Below are 21,045 nucleotides of genomic sequence, written 5' to 3' on the forward strand. Positions count from 1 at the left end.
GTGAAGCGCATAAATCTTGGCAAAACAAATTTTCGGAATTCATCCTGAGAAATCTCGTGAATGTAAAAAATAGCGCATTGACAAGGACAAACGTACTGTAATAAATATGCCCATCTATGCATATAACGTGAAGATCAGTTACTTTTTTAATTTATGGGGAGTCGACCGAGCAGCGCATACTCTGCGCAGGTTTCGGTGCATACCCCGCATTGCTATGCAAAGCGCATAGGGGAGAAAGAACTCATCATCCGGTTTTAACAAATATAGCATAATTTAAAAGATGCTATCTCAACGCGTCAATAGTCTAACGGCCATGATACCTGCCTTCCAAGCAGGTGACCCGGGTTCGACTCCCGGTTGACGCAAAGAAATAAAGAAACAAAGAGAATTTTTTTTTTGGCTAGCTTTTTTTATTTTTCCGGCTTTTCGAATTTGCCTTAAATTCTTCCCTGCGCTCATATTTATGAAGTACAATTTTTTGCCTATATGCAATTTCGCCCCTTCCCCGTTCTTTCATTTTGCTCATTTAGGTCATTTACGCTACCGCGAAAGCATTACTCATTCGCAGCTTTGGCTAAGATGCCACCAAGTTGAAAATGTATGAAATCGCGAAAATAAAAAAAACTCTCCATTAATGAACTATAACCTTAAGGAAGAACATTTGCGTTCCCCAACGGACGAAATGTCGATGAGCCAGTGAACCGGCGTTTTCCCGTTTGAAGTATATACTGTACATAAGCCTCATCGCAGCGAACGTTCTTTTATGGCGTTTTTCTCAAACAATAACATCAGATGGGACACAGCTCCCAGCTATCATGAAGATAATATACGTTAACACTTTGTCAGTTATTTGTTATATGTACTGCCTCTGAGAAAATACCCTTTTGCCTTGTCCTTGACCATCCGCTTAACACCTTGATGGTGTTGTTTCACGAACGGATAAGGCATTAATTGTTACATACATAATAACATAGCGTTTTAATAAAACCCAGATTTGGTAAAACAGAACACCCACTGAAATTCCCATAACCAATTAACAACGCTGCAATAGTTTTTAAGACCTGTTTGTAGGTGTTTTTTGTCCCATCGCTCAGCATACGGATTTGCGAATTATAAGTAGATCGCGTAATAAAACTGAAAAGTGAAAGTGTTGTTCCAATTTTTATTGGCCCATTTCTCCCCATAAATTATGCCGAATAGAGATGCATAAAAATAGGGGGAGGAACACAGTATTTTCTCTGTGGCAAGCCTCCCTGATCGATGTAGTTTAATACATTTTCCTTCCAACACCATGTATCGTATATTCATGCGCTTCTTCTAAATAGCGCTACGTTTCTGCGAATGTTCTGTAATAATAAGGGAGAATTCGTAAAATTTTTCAAAATCACGTTAAAAAAAATGTTTTCACATTTAATATCATTTTCCGCATATTTCTTTCATATAATGCTTATTTTACTGCATCGTCCCAAATTATTTAGCCGTTTGGAATAAACTAAAATAAATTGTGGCTTCGTTGCACGGAATGGGGTTCGAACCCATGCGAACTTACGTTCATCAGATCTTGAGTCTGACGCTTTAGACCACTCAGCCATCCGTGCTTAACAAGTAATTCTTACTTACCGCATCCATTACATGTTTGGCTTCTTTTTCACAAAGAGGTGCGCTATATTTTTTGCATTTTACGTGCACTTTCAAGCTTACTATCGTATAAAATTATTCACAAAGGGTAAATTTCTTCTCCCTTTTTGCGAAAAATTTGAAAAAAAACTTTAAAAATTTATCCTTTTAAAAATTCACATACGAAAAGATGGGATAGATATGCATATACGTATTTGTAACTTAATCGCCACTGAGTTTTGGCAAAAAATTGCAAAATATTTTACGCAAAAAGTAGGGGAAATAAAACGGGGGAAAATTTACAACATTTGAATCTCCTTTAAGGGCTCACAAAACATAAATATTAAAAATTACCGAACGATGTTGTGTTATCGTTTCAGTTTGTGCAAATGGTATAGCCTTTTCCAGATGAACGATTAGCTGTGCTCGCTCATCCGTATATGTACGCGCAATTTTCTGCCGTGAGCCAATTACGTGTGTTCCCCTTTTGAGCGAAATGAGTAATTTCCTATAAGTACCATCACATTAGATTGCTTGTAATGGAATACGCAAGTCAAACAAGAGTTACCACTCCCCTCGCAGGATACACAGAACTGTATTCCTTGTATTTTCCACCCATTTAATTTGATCTCCCGGTGCATCGCACATTGTTCCTGCGCCCATTTTTTTACCCATAATGAATTGAAAAAAAAAAAAAAAGGAATGGACGGGAACATAAAAGAAGAACAATAACAATGTACAATAAAACCGGTGTGTATGCGCACGTAGACTTTTATTTGTTCTATCGCAATCGTAGCCACCTTATAGAAAAGCAAAAGGACCACTCAACTGTCCTTCAAAAATGTTCATAAAAGTACCCTTTTCTCCACGCACATTAAAGGTTAAACTCGATATTAAGGCTTTTAAAATGGGGACTTTTCATCGGCGTATTCGCCCTTCCTCCCAATGTGTGTATTCATTTGAGCAGTAGACCATCTCTCATTCTCTTTCCACAGTTCAAACCTGTGCGCATACGTTAGGAAAACTTCCAACAGTTTGCATAAAAAAGCGCATATATTTCATCCCTCCCCCCTTTTTTAATTTTTTAACAATGCGAATTGCAATTCGTAAAATTGGAATTTCCATTTAGAAGAGAATTATCCGTAGCTCTCCCCTTCACTGAACCGCTCAATTGTTTTGCTTCTGACACTTGAAACAACTTCTTAACTTCTTAAAAGGGGAACTGCTAACTCGTTAGACTGTTTTTTTTAAGCGATTCCTCTGTCACGTTTGTTTTATAAAGTGGAAAACGCAAATTCGCTGATCACTTTTTTGACTCACTTTTTCGCTTTCCCGTGCATAGCCTCACCTTTGCAAAAATGCTAGTTTTTACGAAAATAATTTTTTTTTAAATATAATTCGCATCACGTATTTATGTAGGCACGCCTGTTCAATCGATTGTGCAAACAAAATGGGAGAAAAAGTCGCAACATGGAGGGGGGGAGAATTTTCATGCATACAGTTATGCCTACAATTCGGGCTTACTCAAAGTGGCACCTCATTTGTGTATACCAAACGAAATGCGGCATTCGCCTCAACATGATTGAAGCTACATATTTGTCATGTTAATTGATCCTTTTTAAGCCCCTTTTTTTTTTTTTGCACAAATTAGTGTACTTCAAAAGGAACAATGTTAACGCGATGCAAGGGTGACCACTCGATGCACAATTTTTACCCCTTCCCTTTTTATAAAAATGCGGTTTTTTCACAAACTGAAAGGGAACTATGCCTAAAGCAATCAAAAGGAGCTACGTTCTGGTTCTCCTCCTGCTAACTAGCAATGTCGTGAATATATTCCACTATGCCGAGTGCAAACGTTTTGATGATGCCCACGTAACTACCGCTAGCTTTAGGACGGAGGTAAAGCCACACGGAAGCGCAAAACTAAAGCCCCAATATTACAACTGCAGTTTTAGTAACGTCCCAAAAAGGGGAAGAAGCGCGCTCTATGGGACAGGCCACGAGTGGAACAAAAACAAAGTGAAAAGAAAAGTGTATGCCATCCATTTTGATAGCAGTTTTGCGAAAAGAAGCAAACGGAGTTCTTCCAAAGAGACAGCTGGAGGTGGTCAAAATGGAGCGAATACCAATCGCATACGGAACGCACAGAACGAGCGAATCGCGCAAAATGGAACAGAGGAAGGGGGCCATAAAAACAGGGAGGTGCCCAAACTGAGAAGGGGGCTTACACAAAGCGGAGGAACCCCCGTCCCGCAATTCTCCAAACCCCTTTTCATTAACCTATCTACCTCAAAAGAGCACACAAACAAACGTAGGAACTTCAAAAAGAAACTACGAAAGTATGAAGAATTGTATGAAAAATTTACCCCCGAAATGGAAAAAGAAGAAGATGGCGAGGAAGAAATTACAGAAAACTGCCAAAGGAATATCTCAAATGTTACCATGAACGATTGGTACTTAGGGAACGACGAAAACAAGTACAAAAAAACTTTAATGTATGACTATTTATCCAATATGCATAACACGGAATATCAAGACATAGGCAGTGTAAATAATTTTATTAAAAATAATGAACTGATCGAAAGGGACGAGTGGGAAAAAAAAAAAAAACCCTACTTAACATACACGTATAATTTTATGTACACACATCCGGTTGATTTGAAAAGGGACTTTTATACATATAAATTTTATATCCCCAAATTAGTAACCTACGAAGAAGACATTTCAACTGAATCGAAATTTGTGCCATCCAATTTTAACTCCCCAAAGTGTTACAATAACTCTCCTATTAACGCCCTAACCACTAGTGGGTTCAGTGCCCGCAATATCGACACCTTCGGAAAGGAAAGAAACAAAATATATTCGTTCAACACACCGACGGATGTTAAAAGGAATGTATTTTTTAACGATTTAATGCTCATATCTTCCTCCTATAATCAACACTTTTTTCCCAATTTGAACTTTCTCCTAAATTTACACACACTGCAAATACTCATACGGGATAAAACCGCCATAGAAACGGATTACCTAATTAACAAATTTGACCAGCTGAAAGAGAAGCTAATACTAAGAGATGGGAAAAATTCAAATGAGGAGGAAAGCTCGCCCAAAGGGAATACCCCCCCCACAGTTGATTATGAAAAGAAGGCTACTAATCACACTTCTGTGGCAATCCCCGAATCTGAGTTACAAATGAAACGAAGTAGCAGCGCTCAAGAGGGTACCCCCAGTTTGGTGGACCCACGAAAAAGCACCGCCAATCAACTGGTGAAAAAGCAAAACGACCCAATGGACGAAGAAATTTCGAGAAGTCTAACCCACAAGAAAAACCTTTTTGATGACCAAATTCAAATCTTCAAAGAAAAATATAACCAAAACATTTTAGAAGACACAGAATTTATTAATTTGTGGAAGTATGACGAGAAAGGAGAAATTATTGAAAATTCTAACGGCATTCCCATCCCGAAAATTTACCTAAATATTGATGATCCGAAATACTGTATGTGGAAAATTTTACAAAATTCGGGAAAAAGCGCTTTCGGTGAAGTTCCAACGCCCAATCGAAAATTGGAAGCCTGGAGGCAACAAGTAAACCTAAAAAAGTTCTACAAACAGAATTTTGATAACAGCATAAGTTTGAGGAAAATCTCGAAAGAAGAACTAGCCAATTTTAAGATGAAAATCGATGAGGAAGCGTTCCGCAGTGGGAAAAGTGCTCACCAGGAGGATCCCCATGGGAAGGAAGCAGATGTAGCGGACCTCGAACAGGCAGAATTTCCCTTAGATGGAAAACCTTTTGCAAATCCGGATAAACAAATTTGCAGCGAAGCAGACGCGAGTGACCAAAGCAGTGCTGAGATAAGCAACCCCACCGGTGATGATAAGAAGATAAGAGATAACCCCCCGATGGGGATAAATTCACACAAAATAAGTTCACCGAAAAAATTAAACGAAAACGTCAATTATGCCAATTCTGTTAAAGGCAAAAACGCTTTCTACACTTTAGTCGTCCGGGACGGAATAGTGGATGAACACCTGTCCGATGATATAGCCATCTTGAAAAAATTAGACAATGAACTGAAGCAGTCAGATGCGAAGAATGTAGGTGAACAGAACCCGCTGGAACCTCCCAGCAGTGTCAACCCGGAAGAACAAACGAAAAAAAGCAAAATATTTGTGGGCAGCTTTTTCAACATCAAAGATGCAGAAGTGGAGTATTTAATTAACAAAGAGTTGTATTTCATTCCAGAACATTCCAATTGGTACAAAAAAAATACGCAACCTTTTGTGAGAGGCCAAATAGGAAAGCAGTCCAGAAAATTCGACAACGATTATCCCATTTATGATTACAGGAAGAGCGACTTTGGCATGGCCAAATTTTCTGCCCTAAATTTAGCCTCAATAAAAGACTGCGCTGTGATTTACCTAGATAAAGACATCGACCTAAGCGACAAGCTTATTCACGTCATATTCATCGCGACGTCGAAGAATGAGGACGATCAGGCGAGCAGCAAGGAGGCGGACTACTCAGTGTGTGAAAGTTTGCCAGGCGGAGAATCAGTCCAAGGAACGAATGAATCGACCCCAAGAGAGCAACCTAACAAATACGCCAACGATGGGGAAGAGACCCACCACGCATCACACAAAGATAAAGAAAACACAGAGCCAATTCAACAAAGCGAAAAAAAATACACACAAAAGGAACTAACCAATTGCATGCACAACCCGGTGACCACCCCCAGACTCGTCATCTACGTCAAAGGGAATAGCAAAATAAACATCCACGAATCGCACATATCGTTAAGCCAGAATAACGGAGGACTCGTAAACGCATTCTCCAGAATCACCATGGAAGAAAAATCAACCGTCAAGCACACCTTATCTCAAGAATTAGGTAAAAATGTGTGGTACTTTCACAACGTTTCAGTAAAAAATGGATTCAAGGCAAATTACAAATTCGCAGATGTACTCCTGGGTAGCCTCTCCTCCAGAGTAAATTTACAAATTGAAGGTGAAAAGGGATGTAAACAGGAAAGTTATGGATTATCTTTGCTAGAGGATAAGCAAAACATCAGTCAGTATGAAATGTTTCACCATGAACACCCTAATATGGAAACAAATCAGTTGTTCAAATTTTTAGTATCTGATAAAGGGCATGCCGTTTGGAGGAGCAGAGGCCGAATTGAACGAGATGCAATAAAGGCTAAGTTAAATACGTTATGCAGATCGGTACTACTAAATTTTGGAGCAAGTGCCGTTGCCATACCAACTCTGGAAATTATTCCAAGTGATATTGAATGCGCAAATCATGGAGCAACTATTAGCGATTTAGAGGAAGAACCCATTTTTTCTTTAATGACAAGAGGAATAACTGAAAGAGTCGCCAGACAAATGATGATGAAAGCTTTTGTTAATGAAATTCTTGAGCACATACCCGATGAAAATCTCAGGGAAAGGGTTCACAAAAAGGTTTTGCAGTTGTCCCTGAAGTATAGGAAGACCATTCCGCCAGATTTGGAGGGACCCAAAAAGTGAAGCCGAATAAAGAAAACCGTTCCCCTTCTGCTCGGAATGTAGTTATGGAGTAGGCAGAACTGGCGAAATTATTTCACCCCCCGTGATTGGCATGTAAAACCGGTTCGGGCGTAGCGCCAACGGCTGCCACACAAAGGGGTGGATCGTAAAGAAAGGGAAAAAAATATACTTCACAAAAATCGGTTGGCATATAAAGAGAGACTAACGTATGACCGCGTTTCACTTGTATTTTCTGCCAAAAAAAAACTGTTAAGTGTTCCCCTTTTGGAGGAACACATTAGGCTCTAAAACGAAGGAAGCACACACGTGGGTTCTCTTCCAGGCTAACGCTTCAAACCAGATTAACATAACGAGAAAGTTGTTTCCATCAGAAAAAAGTAACCTTTTTTCGTAGCCTATTAGAATAAACCATTTGGGAAGGGTTAGGTGTTCCCGCCGGCTGCTACTGCCGCAAAAGGATGCGTATTAACGCACGTTTGCCAGTGAACTGCGCTTTGTTATTGGCTTCAATTTGAGTGAAGAGCGAGCTTCGTAGTGGCATTCTGCTTGCCCCAGCGTCGCTCTGTTCTTCTGTTCTTTTGTTATTTTGTTCTTCTTCTTTTTCTTTTTTTTTTGTGTGTATCACCCCTGTTTCGTTTGCCCCCCTTTTTACTTCACTTTTTTGTACTTTCAATAAAATTAACGTGAAAAATATTTTAACTTTTTTAAATTAACCCAAAAAAGGGAAACCACGAATTGAATATGTCCACATGTGCACTTGCGTGTACCCATATGCATTCACCTTTGCATACTCGTAGAAACTACTCCAGGGTGATTCCCTTGTCCGTGGTGTCAGCTCCATTGAGCAGTTTCTCCATCGTAGTGGGGTCGATAACATCCTCATCCGCTTGAGGAATATCTCCACTCCGCATATTACGAAACTGAGCTTCGCAAGTCTCTTCGAAGTTATATTTTTGCTCCAGACTTAACGAGAGTATATCTTGGGCATCTTTACATGGCCCTTTATATTTCTCATTTGGAATGCATAACCCTTTATCATTTCCCTCAGTTGCGTAGTCAAAATATTTGGGACACTTGGAATAATCTCTCTGTGAATTTTCAACGCAGAGCCACTTAACATGGCACTTCCTGCTAAAGGCCTCCTTTTCACTGATGCTCATATAGTCAAAATGGGTTATACGAGGGCAGCTCGCTGGGGGGATGTAATCATCTGGGGCTTTGCAAACTCCTGAATTCATCAAGTTGGTCCATCCTCGGGGGCAGTCGTATAGGTCGTACCCAAGGGTGCACTTGTTCTTGCATGGCCAGACGATTCCGTACTTCGTGGAAAAGGCCGCTCTTTGCTACGAGGGTTGGCGGTGCAGTGTTTCCGCGGTGTAGCATCGCCACGTTGTAGCGCTATCAGAATGGTCATTTTTTGGAGACCGCTTAGCGCAGGCGGGCTTTTCCCAGCTAAGACCATCACAACGTTAGCACATTCCACACCCGATTGGTGCACCCCATTTTCTCCTTACGTGGTAAGACATGTTGCTTATGGCGTCCATTTCCTCCTTCGAAATGAGTCCTTCGAATCCGTGGCTACTGCAGCAGGTATCTTTGCTCGCATTGTAGGACCAGCCTGGAGTAAATCCATGCATGTCATTTTTTTGGAAAGAGATAAAAATGGGAAAATTTGCGATGCACCTAATTTGGAAAAATTATTATTTGGATCCTTTCCCTTTTTTTAACCTTTAGGACACGTTATTGAGTAATCCCTTTCTGCAAAAGGGGGGGAAAGGGGAAATAAAAATGCATTTTTTAAATTAAGCATCATTTGGGCACCTCCCGAGGGCTTCATTAACCCATCTGTGGAGTGATACCCCTTTAGCACACATCCCATTCGTAACCAACAATATAGTACTCACGATGTGTAGATGAGCACACACGAGGAGCTATTTTTAGTTTCCCCTTCGAACGAACTCACCGCATGACTCCTCTTTGCAAGGCCACACCTATGCATTCGTGCACAAAGCAGTTATAGGGAAAAGAAAAATTCCACATATAAATCTTTTCAAAATTGTGTGAGGCATTTTGGTGAGTAATTCTTTTTCTCCCCCTTGGCGCATCAATCTGTTCTACGTGCATCATCTTTATCAGTTGGGGAACTCCTAACTTACCGCTTTACAAGCTGCACAAAAAGGAGGAAAATGGAAAATTAAAAAAAAAAAAAGTAACCCAATAAAGCAGAGAATTAACTACAGAAAGGGATCCCATGTGTGCCGCCATTTTGTAGAATCTTGAACGTACCGGAAGAAAACTCCTCCTTCTCCTTCTGAGTGAAGGCCCCAAAATCCTGCAAACGGGTGGCAGTGAGTGGAAGTCCAACACGGAATTTAAGTCCACATCAGTGAGGATTCAAAAATGAATATTTCACATTACTACATGCGTGAAAGCAGCCATTCCGTTTACCATTGTCTTGTTGCATCCTCCGGAGTAGTTTCTTCAAAAAAGGGGAAAACAAAAATAAATGCGACACTCATTGGCATCTATAGCAACGGTGGTAACTGCCATCATGTTTATTTCCTCACATGTGTTTTTTTTCCTTTTCCCTTTTTGAAGCCTACTCTGGTGCCTCGCACTTTCCCGTGTAAGTCCAATTTTCTGGGCAGTCCTTTGAGTAATCCCGTCCGCTATTCCCGCACAGCTCATTAAGGCAAAGCCAATTCACTTCAATAAAAAGAAAAAAAAAAAAAAAAAAAAAGATCATCAATATGAGTAACATTTCACCAATATGTGCAAATTTTTAATTCTTCATTTTTCGTGATTCACCTTTGCAGTCCGTTCCAATGAGACTTTTCTCCTTTGCGCTCATCGGTTCAAAAGTCATCAGGTGCGAGCAGGGCCCCGCATAGTCCCTTTCACGAAAGAGGGAGAAAAAATGGCGGATAAAAATGGACATAACATATGTATATACCCAGTGGGGCAGCTCCTCCCTTCTTCACAGCACAAATGTACACGCGCAACCGCAACCGCAACTACACATTTTTTTGGGCGCCCCTTTTGCTTTTCCCCTCACTTGGGCGAGATGCACTGCGTTTCGGATACTTTCTCCCATAGAGAAGGACACTGTGTGGAGTAGTCCCGCAAACATATTTTATCGTGAACGGGCTTTTTAGAGAGCCACCTCCCCTCTTCCAAATCGTCCATCAGCAGCTTTTCCAAACTCGCGGGAATTTTAACATCTAACAAATCGGCGCTCAAGGAGGACGGGGCTTTGCTTTCCTCGTAGTGGCTGAAAAGGGGAAGACGACAACGATGTGCTGTCTAGCATAACACAAGCTAATCGTTACACATGTGTGTAAATTTATTTTATCTTTCTCTCCTTTTTTTCTCTCATTTGGTTTTCTTCCCCTGATGAATAACCTCTCCAAATTTTCCTTTATCTTAGCTGCAAACGAAAAGTGAATAAAATGGGGTAAAAAAAGATGAGGCAGAATAGATCGATCCACAAAGCAGTCACCCCTAACAATTTCAATGCGCGTCCCGCAGAATAGCGAAACGAATAGCACGCAAAGATGTGTAGTCACTCAAACGTGTGCAGTCACGCGCGCCTATTGTTCCCGCTAAAACATTTGGTGCCCCCTTTTACGTACCTCCTAATTCTTTTGCTATACTGCCATATCTTCAAAAAGGTAAAAAGAAAAATAATGGCAACACAAAAATGTAAAAAAAAAAGGAGCGCTTTTTTTTTTTAAACTGTAGGATAATCCGTTCTGCACAATGCAAGAACTGCCTTCGCAGGTCCCTGCAGGAGAGGGAGCTGCGCGTTGTCCACTTTGGAAATTCTCTCCCTCAGCTCACACGCTATGCACACTCATTTCCACTCGCACTTAAACATTTATCATCAACTGATTAGCAACTCCTTTTTGTGAAATTCTCGCAAATTCGTATTACCCCTCTTCTTCGTTCGCCTCCTCTTCCTCAGGGACGTCTTCTGCTGTTATATGCATCGCACGTGGTACTTCCAGTTTTTTTTTTTCTTTTTTTTTTTGTTCCACATCTTTCTCCTTTTTAGCTACATTAGACACATTTTTTATATTGTTCGTTTTTTTCCTCTTTGCAATTTCTTTCTTTACTTTATTTTCATCCTCCTCCTCTTCCTCTTCACTGCCCCCTCCCCGGTTGACCTTTTTGGTAGTTCCATAAATGATGTTTGTTCCTTCGCTAAACTTTTTAACCTTTCCATTCTTTTTAACAACTGTGTAAGAATTAACACTTCCCCCCTTTGGCAGTTCCCACACATGGTGGTAATTCACGTCCACAATTTTGATCGGCCTCCCTCGGTTGTCCAGCTGGTACACCCCGTTTTCTACGTTAGGGTATTTTCTCCTCGAACATATTTTCAACGAGATAATTTCTTTGATGAGGAGGACGAAGAGCACAACTCCCACGCTTTTCATTTGGGCTAGATTTCTGACACTATTGAGAAAGCCGCTAAACGCTAAAGTATGGTGGATGAGTGCAAGTGTGTGTATATCTGTACGTATATATGTGTGCCCCTGTTGTGGGGGATAAAATGGCCACCCTTCACCCTTTTCTAATGTAGTGCTGTGCAATCCCCTTTAAAGAGTAAAAAAAAAAAAATTGTATGGACAACAGAAGACAAACGGAAAGTCAAATGAACAAACAGTTACATATCCCTTATGGGCAAACGAAACTGAAAAATACAATTGCGCGATGCTATAACGCTGTGAATTGTGAAGCGAGACAAGGACATCAAGAACATCAAAGACGATATAGAAACATCCTTTTTAATGCTATAACGTTGTTCCCCAAAGGTGATTATATTCTTACCGAACGGTTTTATTTTCCCCCTTTCAGAAAAGATAACACGGTTGAGCAGCCTGCGAACCGCAAAATTGCACCATCTCTTATGTATGTACACATTTCTGCGTTTTGAAGAACAAGTGCAAGTTTTTTACATTTTTTTTTTTTTTTTTCATCCAACCTGGTTAAATTAACAAGTCAAAAAAAAGGGAGAACACATTTGGACCAATCGTGACAAGGGAGAAATAATCACCACGGGGTTCTTACTATTGGGAGTTTTCCAAAATAGTGACACCTCTCCGCCGTTGCTGCTGCGTTATCCTTCCAAGGGAACATAAAAATGCACGCAGTTGTTGAAGATGCGAGAAAATAAAAACCGAGATGGAGTTCCATTTTGCGTTTAAAGTGTCATATATATGGGCTAAGCAAAAGGTGAAGGGAAAATGAAACCCCCCACAGAATCGTATTGAGACTCATACCAAGTAATTCCCCACTGGGAATTGCCAAAAAAAAGGACCTCTCAAAATTGAGCACACATTTACTCCCACATGATGCCTTTTGGCGCGTTTTACCAAATTAGAGGGAGACGAAAAAAACGGATCTTCACCCATTTGACACACAAAGAGAATGTTACGAGGGAACCGAAAAGAAACAAAACGGTATGCCTTTCCCACCTTACAGTGAGCAGAAATGCACACGTATGGAAATGTACTCACACATAATTATACGTACGTGGAGGAAAATTATGCTACATCCCTTTTGCAAAATTGTGAAAAAATTTGTACGATAGAACGGAATTGCCAATGAACCCTCGGTGAACATGCTTCCAAAAGAGGGAGACGTGCAGAAGGCTTTCCCCTGAGCATAACACCAACGTTAAAGATTTTGCAAAAAAAATGATTTTAATTTTAACAACCATTTATGATATGCCACTAGTGCAGTTAATACACGCAACGGATATGCGCGTTAACACAATCTACACTTAAGCTTCAGCTTGCGGACCTCCCCAAAAAAAAGGAGCAACTCGGTGAACACTCCCTAGGACGTCCTCAAATCGACTCATCAAACAGAAAATGAGATGAAGAACCGCTTAAAACATAAGCAATACGAGCAAATAAATTGTGTTGTTATGTTTTCCACAAACTGGTAACAAAGTTTATAGCTAGCTTGGCCAAAAAAAAAAGCGGAAGAAAGGTTGGCATCACTGGAAATTAAATATTTCATTATGTAAGTCTCCACGGAAGGGCTACCTTATACATGCGATTAGGCGAATACGTAAACGCTTATACGTTGCTTTGGTAAGCACACCAACGCTTACCGCGAGCTGCCAATTTTGCACCATTTTGCGGGAGCAATTGGAAGGGACTGGCTCTATTTTCCCACCCCGCGCACCGCGCTCAACAAAGGGGAAAAAACAGCAAAGCGTAGTGCCAACAGTGCATGCATTTTCAACCCCGAAATATGCCTGCGTTTCCGCCGCTAAACGGAGGGGGAAGAAACTCCGTCAAGCGTGTTCATTAATTACTCACAATTGTTAAGTGGCAACAGTAGTAGTAATAGCGGCAGTAACAGCAGCAGCGGTAGTGACTAATACATGCTCGCACTGAAAGCGCGTTGGCCTGGGGAGGCGGGGCGATGTAGCAGGCGCTGCGTTGCCATCACGCCTGCGCCGTTTTATGCGCACAAAAGCGAATATAAGCGTGGCAACCTACAGTTGACTCCGCGTAGGAAAGGAAAAACGCAAACCCTAGCGCAAGGAAACGCCGATGAATAAGCACAACGCGGGGAAGCGAACCCTAAGAAGTGACAACATACATGAAGGCAAAATTACCAGGTGGCTACCCCCCAATGCTGTGAGAAAGGCACAGCTAATGACAACATTGGGACCCCCCAAGTGAATATTTCCCCCCACTCCGCTTGGCAATCCGCACACTGGTGAGGGGAATTGTGCAGGGGGCAGCATAAGTGGAAAAAAAAACTGCACAGGATAGAGGGACGCAACAGGGGTAGCACCTCCTTTTTTTTCTTCTTCCCATGCGCGCCGAAAAATGTTTCAGAACATACAAACCATAATTTTAGATGTGAACGACGGGGAGATGCGGGCAGGGTACTCCGGTGAGTGCTCGCCGAGGTACAATTCTAACCTAATTCTAGGGTTACCGGTAGGCCACGGTGCTACCCTAAAACATACAATTTTCCCTTTACTACCAGAAATAAAAAGAGATAATGTGGAGCTGATATACGGCATGAAATACATATATGACGATAACAATAGCAGCAAGTACGAAATCAATTTTGACGTAATGGAAAAACTGTTGGAAGACATATCAGGGAGTAAAGCGTTGGATGATAACTTTCAAGACCATCCCATTTTGCTAACAGAGCCGAACAAAACAGATAGGAAGTATCGAGAGAAATTCACAGAAATGATGTTCGAAACGTATAATGTATATCAGTTATTCCTCTCCAGAAGAAGCGTTTTGTCCTGCTATGGATGCGCAAGGACATCTGGCCTGGTCCTGGACGTTGAACGAAATTGCACCAATTTGTGTGGAATACAAGAAGGGTATATCTTTCAAAAACATATAGAAGAGGTTCCCATAGGAGGAGATCTAATCGATCGAATTTATCTAGCTTATCTAGAAAATGTAAAAAATATTAAAATATATCCCTACTTTACTATTGAGAAAGGTCAAAGTGCTGAAAAAGAGACTGACGAAATTCGAATTTTAAAATGCCCCTTGGTTACAAAACCGTATTATCTTTGGGGATCCCTCCATGTAGCTAGTCATTTAAAAGAAAACTTAGGTAATGAATGCCACCCCCTGGGTGATAAAATGAAAAAAAATGAAAACAAAAATGAGAGTAACACCAGTTATAAATTACCAGACGGTAGTATCATAGATCAAACTACATGCGAATCGTTAAAACTTATCTTCCCATACATATTTTTTAAAAAAAAATACAACCAAAATAGCGTAACTAAGTTAGCCGGAATTACAACACTACAAAATATGGACTTTAACTCATTTTATGATTCTCTAAAAACGCTAAAACTTCCTGTTCTATACAAACACAATTACAGAATTAATGCCAGCAGTTCAGTCCTAGAGAGAGTACCAGATAACCCAGCTGATAAAAACTCCAACATATGTAACTCAGATCAAATTGACACCTACTTTGAAATATTCGATGGCCTACAAGATTTTATTAAAAAAGGAATTTTATCCTTTATATCTGCGAATATGACCTTAGATGAAGTTCTTAACTTCTTGATAGTGACTGGAGAGTCGACCATGTTTCATAACTTTATTGGGATTTTAAAATCGTACCTACCCTTTATAGACACAATCAAAGAGAAGAGCACACAACTTATCTACAGCAAAGGGGCCGATCGGAAGTGCAACTGCTTTATAGGTGCTTCCATCTTGTCCTCCCTCGGCACCTTTCCGCAGTTCTGCATGACCAAAAGTGAGTACGAGGAGTACGGCGTGAAAAATATTGTCGATAAGAAGTGCGTCTGAGGAGGAGAAGCAAAAGAGGAGAAGCTATTTACCACCTGCACAGTATGAAGAGCATCCCTTTTCCGCAACACAGGCTTATCCACAACAAAAGCTACACCGCTTGGCGAAGCGTAGCATCAGTTTGGTAACCCCCGTGCGGGGTGAAATACCCCCCCAACGGCGCTCCCATATGTACTCGCATACGATTGGTACACTTTACAATGGGGCTACTTGCTCACGGGAAATCACCCCTTTTGCTGAAATTTTGATATTTTTTTTCTTTTTTTTCTTCCTTTTTAGTTACAATTAATCGTTCGCCCACGCGAAATGCATCCCTCGATGCGTCGCTGACGTTTGATGCGAATACGCAAAATGCACTTGTCCACACTCTCGTATTTGAATTTTTTTTAAACACTGCACGCTTCGCAGCTTTGCCTTTTAACATCTCTTGTAAAAAAAAAAAAAGGCAAATCTCAGCACACACCGGGGAGGAAATACCCCCCAATAACTTTACAATTTTTTTAATTCCGTTTAAAAATAAATTAATAACACGTGGAGCGGATATAACTGTGGTGGACCCTTTCGCATAAGGATCGACCTATCGTGGAAACTCATATGCGCGCACTTCTACACCACTACTTATTGCCCGTGCTAGGCCGCCCCTTCGATGCGCGAAACGGACCCGTCTTACAATTTAAAATGTTGGCACTGTTAAAAATGCCTCCTGAGTGTTTGTGCAGCGGGTGGGAGTGAAAAATGGGCTGGCGCGATGGGCGAAGTGAAGGCTAAAATGTTGCCGCGAAATTGTTGCCGCGAAATTGTTGCCGCGAAATTGTTGCCGCGAAATCGTTGCCGCGAAATCGTTGCCGCGAAATCGTTGCCGCGAAATCGTTGCCGCGAAATCGTTGCCGCGAAATCGTTGCCGCGAAATCGTTGCCGCGAAATCGTTGCCGCTAGGTTGTCCTAACCCCACGGGCACTTCTCACCGAGCCCACCTCAAAGAAGGAACAACCACGTCAACAACGCCGCCATCACAAAATGGGACAGGAAAAAGGATAACTCATTTAGGGCACCACACAGCCGCTCTCACTTTGTTACATGCCTTCCCCCTACAAAAACAAAATCCGCACAGTGTTCATCACATCCCCCCTTTTCTCCCTTTCCTAAGCTGTATGTATAAACTTGGTTGCACCTTTTCTAATTTCACATGTCAAGCAAGCTTTAAACGTGCAGATAAGCATATCACTCCTCATTCCCATAACCCGTATGGAAAAAAAAAAAAAAAAAAAACCACCACGTGGGGAGGTGTACTCCTCCAAATTAATTTCTACTTCCTTTTGCGGTGAATGAAAGCTCTTTCGCAAAACGGAAGCTACATTCACCTGTACGTTCTTAAATTCCACACAGCTGAAAAATGCTCGTGCTGCTAATTGGCGCGCCGAGTGGGGTTATTATTTTCACGAGGTGATTATCGCTTTGCCATTCCTAAGGTAACGCGTAAACAATTCTTCTCATGTGCCCACGTAAGATGTACTGTGCATGTACATGAAATTTATTAAGCATAGATTACTCATATATTTTCACATGTATGCGCTTTCCCTTCTGCACGGCACTCTGCTGCCACAAAAAGGGGGGGGGGATGAAAAAATTAGGCCCCCTACCAAATCGAAATCGTAAAGGAAAAATAAAAACAAATTACGAATTTGCACCACCACTGCCGTTATCGCCAAAGTTTGCATATCTCTAATTATTTTTTTTTTTTTTTTTTTTTTTTTTCGTACTCCATGATGAAATTAAAAAACGAAATGTTAAAGGGCACGTATCTCTATACTATTAATTAACACTGACATAATAGAAAAACATAACAAAAGCGTAATTAATTTCCCCACGAGAGGATATGCATATACGCTTACATAATAAGTGAGTGTACGTACATGTAATTGTTATTTATATGTATGTATCCTCTGAACTCGTGCGGTTTACCCCATTTCTGTATACAATTCTTGCACCCTCTTCGCCAAGTTACGTGGTGGTAACTTTTAGCAGTTCCCGCCCCTCCCCTAAAGGTCAAGGAGAAGGTCCACCACGAAAGGGAGCCATCCACGGGGAATGTACATCACGTGCGTGTGCATGGTTATACATACATATGTATATATATATAGATATATGTGCGTGTTTATGTAGGACTACCAGCTAGTAGCCCCTCCAACGAAGCAGTAGCAGCACGCGTCGCAGCGAATCGTGCCAACCGTTTTCGCAAACAGGGAAAGGAACGAACGGAGAGACGTATTCCCACCATCTGTAAAAAGAAGAAAGAGAAGTAGAAGAAAAAACGCATGTCGAGATATTCAAAATAAAGGCCCATTTTTACAAAATTTGAAAAGCTCTTTTGTGGAAGTTTCTTAAACGATTCGCATATCTTGACCAGCCTGTCATAAGAGAAGAGCAAAACTGGTTCCCCTTTTTTTTATGTTCGCTCGTTACCGAAAAGGTAGAGGAAATTGTGCCAGTCAATTTGCAACTTTTCCCCTCCTACGTGCCTCCCCACACGCTGCACATGTCCTACCAATTGTGCACATATGTGTATGCATAAGGTAAGATAGGAAAAGGCAGTTCATACTACAGGACAGTTAGCAGACCCAGACGCATATTCAAGAGGAAGAGGCCAAAATGAATCTCAGCGACTCGAACAAAGACCTCAACGATTCCAAGTCAGATAAAAGTACGTCGTGGGTAAAATGGTTCAACAGTAGAGCCTTCAGCAATTTCCTAGTCGAGGTAGATAATGAGTACATTACAGATTCTTTTAATTTATACGGCTTAAAATCGGAGATGCCCAATTTTAACCATTTATTGTCCATAGTAGCTGGAGATGCCCCTGAGGAAGATGACGCTAAGAACGCATTTGGAAAGGATGCCGTCTCTTTATACTCTTTAATCCACGCACGATTTATTACAACCCCTAAAGGGCTGTCATTAATGAAGGATAAATACATCAAGGGCGATTTTGGAAGCTGCCCAAGAGTTAGTTGCTCTCAACATAATGTACTTCCAATTGGTCTGTTCGATCAAATTAAAATTGCAAAAGTGCATGTTTATTGTCCCCTATGTCAAGAGATATACAAAATACATGAAGAGGACAAAGTATATTTGGATGGCTCCTTCTTTGGGACATCCTTTCCTCATATTCTTTTGCAAACCTATCCCTACTATGCCACTTTGAAAACGCCTTCTTACTGCACCTCCAAAATTTTCGGGTTCAGTGTCTACCATAATTTTACCAGAACGGAATATAAAATTGCCAAGGGGGAATTTGGGAAATTGTCTAGGGAAAATTTCCTTAAAAAAAATCCAAAGTATTTAAAAAAATTAAAGAAGGAAGAATTGCAAATTAAGGACACCTAAACGTGGGTAAATTTTTAACTACGAAAATGTACGTTTAACGCCATTGTATTTTTTTTTCCTTCTTTTTTCCACCCGCTCCCTTCAGTGGTTAAAAAAGTGTAATTAAAATTTTATTTGATTCCCCTTTTAAATGTACATGTGCGTGTACCCCTTTGGGTATGCATATTCATATGCATATGCATAGGCTTATGTATGAACGTATTTACAAGGGCATACACATACACGTCAATCGACAAAACATGTTACCCTCCCCCACCTGCGTGGATGAATCTGTCCGCATCCATCCCAGGCATGTGTTTCTGTTACTCCCCTCTCCCTACATTTTTTTTTTTATATATGTTTTGTATTAATTGAATAAATAGAAAAAACGCTTATTCCTATTTGTAAAAATAAACGTTATATTTTTTAAAGCATATCTGAAGTTCACCAGCATACGCTTATGTGCACGCTTTTGTATTTACGTAAATGTATGAGAAAAAAAAAAAAAAAAAAAAAAACTAATTCGAAAAATAATTCGAAAAACAATTTTTGTAATAACTCAATTAAAACTGTTATAAAAAAAAGAAAAAAATTGAATTTCCTTTTTATTTCTTACCGTTTCGTGTCCGTTTCAAAGTGGCCATATCATAATGCCGACATTTTGCTAACCCTGCGTGGGTCTGTTCTATTCCTCGTTTTGCAAAATTGATGCAAAGGTTTGGCTATCCCCACTAATCGTTTTCAGCCTATCGATTTTTTTATTCTGTCCAATTTGTGAATGGGCTAACCGGCTGCAGCATTACCTTTTGCCGTTCATTTTGTACCTCAAAAGTGATACATAAAAAAGGACATTTCACGATGCCTAAGATAGGCGCACCCTTTTGTCGAAATTGAAAAGGCAACATTTTTTCCACTCATTGCCATTTTTACTTTCGCACAGAGCGAACAAATATACCCTTTTGTGAAAAAAAAAAAAAAATTCATGGCATAATTTACACAACTGTTAGGGGGAAAAATGTTTCATTTATCCCAACGAATGAGCAGATATTCCCAGCCGCGCCTCCTCACAAAAGTTTAAACCGAATTTACTAAATTAATGGCCCTCAGTGCGTGTACAGAACGAAACACTCGCGTGCTGCTAACTTTTACGTGTGTATGAATCCCTCCCTTTGAACATTCGAACATTTGCACATTTGCGCAATTATCAGAGTAACGTACCTTTAACAACTTTGCCCTCACGCAAAGAAATAACCGCACTGTATGCCCCAGCACGACTATAAAAGAAGCCTTTTATTCACCCTCAAAATCGATGTGTCCTACACGGATGCTCCACATGGGTGCGCCAATTCTACTTCAGAACAACGCTGTGATGTGCACCACGCAATGGTGTTCACATAAATTACGTGTACCACTTTCAACCCTGTGCGCCCTTTTCAACGCGGAAGTGGCATTAAAACGGACCCCTCCCTGGGATTTCTTTTTCCTTTTTTTGCTTCCACTTTTGCCCCCTTTTATGTTTCTTCTTTCCCTCCCCTCCGCTTGTGAACAGACCCCTACATATTCGTGCAAGCGCGGGCACAAAAAAGAATCAACATGTTTACATGAAATTAGCCCAGCAGTGGCGCACATTACTACTAGTGCTGGTGGCGCAAGCCAACACCAGGCGAATCTTATCTCTATACTGACATGTGCATAAAAACGAAATCGTAAACGTGGTGAAAAGGTGCACACATTTGTGAAGTACATTTTATAAGTAAGACCCTGGCAAATTAAAGCATAAAAAAAAAAAAAAAAAACATAGAACTGAAAGGCGCTAGCCCCCATTTGCATACTCCACAAAATTGCTAACAAAATAGGCAGTTCAATCCTTCCCTGGAAAGAAACTCCCTTCTTCAATGTTAAATGGAAAATTTTCACTTATAATGTTTTAAAAATGATTCGTTGCTTGGCGGAAAAAAATATATGACGTTGCGCAAGTTTCATAACGCAAAAAGAAGTGTGGTGAGAAAAATTTACGGGGGGGAAAATAAAAAAAATTGAAAAAACGAAAAGCCAAGGCGAGGATGAACACGTAAAACATGTACGTTCGCACGTATGTACATACATATGCAAATGCATAATACATACATACGTGTACACTCACCTGCATACATACGCGCATAGCGAATGAACCAAAGTGACACCTAGGAATGCATGTAGA

The 21,045-nt window shown here is 40.6% G+C and overlaps 5 protein-coding genes across 5 annotated transcripts, besides 54 other annotated features; 3 read left to right on the forward strand and 2 right to left on the reverse strand.

Annotated features, from left to right (window-relative positions):
* The first annotated feature begins 827 nt into the window (after positions 1-827).
* Positions 828-852: a microsatellite.
* A 1,036-nt stretch (positions 853-1,888) lies between these two features.
* Positions 1,889-1,917: a microsatellite.
* A 31-nt stretch (positions 1,918-1,948) lies between these two features.
* Positions 1,949-1,986: a microsatellite.
* Positions 1,987-2,407: 421 nt separating this feature from the next.
* Positions 2,408-2,481: a microsatellite.
* A 699-nt stretch (positions 2,482-3,180) lies between these two features.
* On the forward strand, positions 3,181-7,152 carry PVX_090850 (hypothetical protein, conserved; the record flags this gene model as incomplete). Its single annotated transcript, XM_001615113.1, has 1 exon — positions 3,181-7,152. Exon 1 carries the CDS (start codon positions 3,382-3,384, stop codon positions 7,150-7,152), a length of 3,771 nt encoding a protein of 1,256 aa, XP_001615163.1. The 5' UTR covers positions 3,181-3,381.
* Positions 3,339-3,483: a microsatellite.
* Positions 3,511-3,543: a microsatellite.
* Positions 4,099-4,126: a microsatellite.
* Positions 4,127-4,159: a microsatellite.
* Positions 4,157-4,200: a microsatellite.
* Positions 4,523-4,553: a microsatellite.
* Positions 4,732-4,800: a microsatellite.
* Positions 4,823-4,863: a microsatellite.
* Positions 5,169-5,226: a microsatellite.
* Positions 5,240-5,292: a microsatellite.
* Positions 5,675-5,694: a microsatellite.
* Positions 5,862-5,887: a microsatellite.
* Positions 6,530-6,582: a microsatellite.
* Positions 6,640-6,659: a microsatellite.
* Positions 6,878-6,926: a microsatellite.
* Positions 7,153-7,191: 39 nt separating the features above from the next.
* Positions 7,192-7,233: a microsatellite.
* Positions 7,227-7,277: a microsatellite.
* A 73-nt stretch (positions 7,278-7,350) lies between these two features.
* Positions 7,351-7,370: a microsatellite.
* Positions 7,363-7,409: a microsatellite.
* Positions 7,410-7,952: 543 nt separating this feature from the next.
* Positions 7,953-8,789, reverse strand: PVX_090855 (hypothetical protein, conserved; the record flags this gene model as incomplete). The annotated part of the gene is made up of 2 exons (XM_001615114.1): positions 7,953-8,495; positions 8,667-8,789. 2 exons carry the CDS (start codon positions 8,787-8,789, stop codon positions 7,953-7,955), a joined length of 666 nt encoding a protein of 221 aa, XP_001615164.1.
* Positions 8,351-8,374: a microsatellite.
* Positions 8,464-8,489: a microsatellite.
* Positions 8,595-8,615: a microsatellite.
* Positions 8,790-9,311: 522 nt separating the features above from the next.
* Positions 9,312-9,353: a microsatellite.
* Positions 9,354-9,688: 335 nt separating this feature from the next.
* Positions 9,689-9,713: a microsatellite.
* A 2-nt stretch (positions 9,714-9,715) lies between these two features.
* Positions 9,716-9,745: a microsatellite.
* A 59-nt stretch (positions 9,746-9,804) lies between these two features.
* Positions 9,805-9,834: a microsatellite.
* A 948-nt stretch (positions 9,835-10,782) lies between these two features.
* Positions 10,783-10,807: a microsatellite.
* Positions 10,808-11,081: 274 nt separating this feature from the next.
* PVX_090860 (hypothetical protein, conserved) lies at positions 11,082-11,965 on the reverse strand (the record flags this gene model as incomplete). The annotated part of the gene is made up of 1 exon (XM_001615115.1): positions 11,082-11,965. Exon 1 carries the CDS (start codon positions 11,589-11,591, stop codon positions 11,082-11,084), a length of 510 nt encoding a protein of 169 aa, XP_001615165.1. The 5' UTR covers positions 11,592-11,965.
* Positions 11,149-11,179: a microsatellite.
* Positions 11,257-11,283: a microsatellite.
* Positions 11,727-11,746: a microsatellite.
* Positions 11,751-11,774: a microsatellite.
* Positions 11,937-11,962: a microsatellite.
* Positions 11,966-12,849: 884 nt separating the features above from the next.
* Positions 12,850-12,922: a microsatellite.
* A 219-nt stretch (positions 12,923-13,141) lies between these two features.
* Positions 13,142-13,167: a microsatellite.
* Positions 13,168-13,375: 208 nt separating this feature from the next.
* Positions 13,376-13,514: a microsatellite.
* Positions 13,515-13,548: 34 nt separating this feature from the next.
* Positions 13,549-13,574: a microsatellite.
* A 25-nt stretch (positions 13,575-13,599) lies between these two features.
* On the forward strand, positions 13,600-15,482 carry PVX_090865 (actin, putative; the record flags this gene model as incomplete). The annotated part of the gene is made up of 1 exon (XM_001615116.1): positions 13,600-15,482. The coding sequence occupies exon 1, from the start codon at positions 14,007-14,009 to the stop codon at positions 15,480-15,482; it is 1,476 nt and encodes a 491-aa protein (XP_001615166.1). The 5' UTR covers positions 13,600-14,006.
* Positions 14,248-14,268: a microsatellite.
* Positions 14,507-14,534: a microsatellite.
* Positions 15,019-15,049: a repeat region.
* A 490-nt stretch (positions 15,483-15,972) lies between the features above and the next one.
* Positions 15,973-16,013: a microsatellite.
* An 807-nt stretch (positions 16,014-16,820) lies between these two features.
* Positions 16,821-16,885: a microsatellite.
* A 111-nt stretch (positions 16,886-16,996) lies between these two features.
* PVX_090870 (casein kinase II beta chain, putative) lies at positions 16,997-19,329 on the forward strand. The gene has a single exon (XM_001615117.1). The coding sequence runs from the start codon at positions 18,132-18,134 to the stop codon at positions 18,864-18,866; it is 735 nt and encodes a 244-aa protein (XP_001615167.1). The 5' UTR covers positions 16,997-18,131; the 3' UTR covers positions 18,867-19,329.
* Positions 17,793-17,820: a microsatellite.
* Positions 18,311-18,330: a microsatellite.
* Positions 18,586-18,644: a microsatellite.
* Positions 18,773-18,809: a microsatellite.
* Positions 18,794-18,865: a microsatellite.
* Positions 18,874-18,952: a microsatellite.
* Positions 19,171-19,325: a microsatellite.
* Positions 19,330-20,057: 728 nt separating the features above from the next.
* Positions 20,058-20,114: a microsatellite.
* A 265-nt stretch (positions 20,115-20,379) lies between these two features.
* Positions 20,380-20,403: a microsatellite.
* The last annotated feature ends 642 nt before the right edge of the window (positions 20,404-21,045 follow it).

This window comes from Plasmodium vivax, chromosome 9 (genome assembly GCF_000002415.2).
Source record: "Plasmodium vivax chromosome 9, whole genome shotgun sequence".
Classification (NCBI taxonomy): domain Eukaryota; phylum Apicomplexa; class Aconoidasida; order Haemosporida; family Plasmodiidae; genus Plasmodium; species Plasmodium vivax.

Bases quoted from the DNA above. Each gene is read 5' to 3' on its own strand.
- PVX_090870 (XM_001615117.1), top strand. From the start codon at position 18,132: ATGAATCTCAGCGACTCGAACAAAGACCTCAACGATTCCAAGTCAGAT.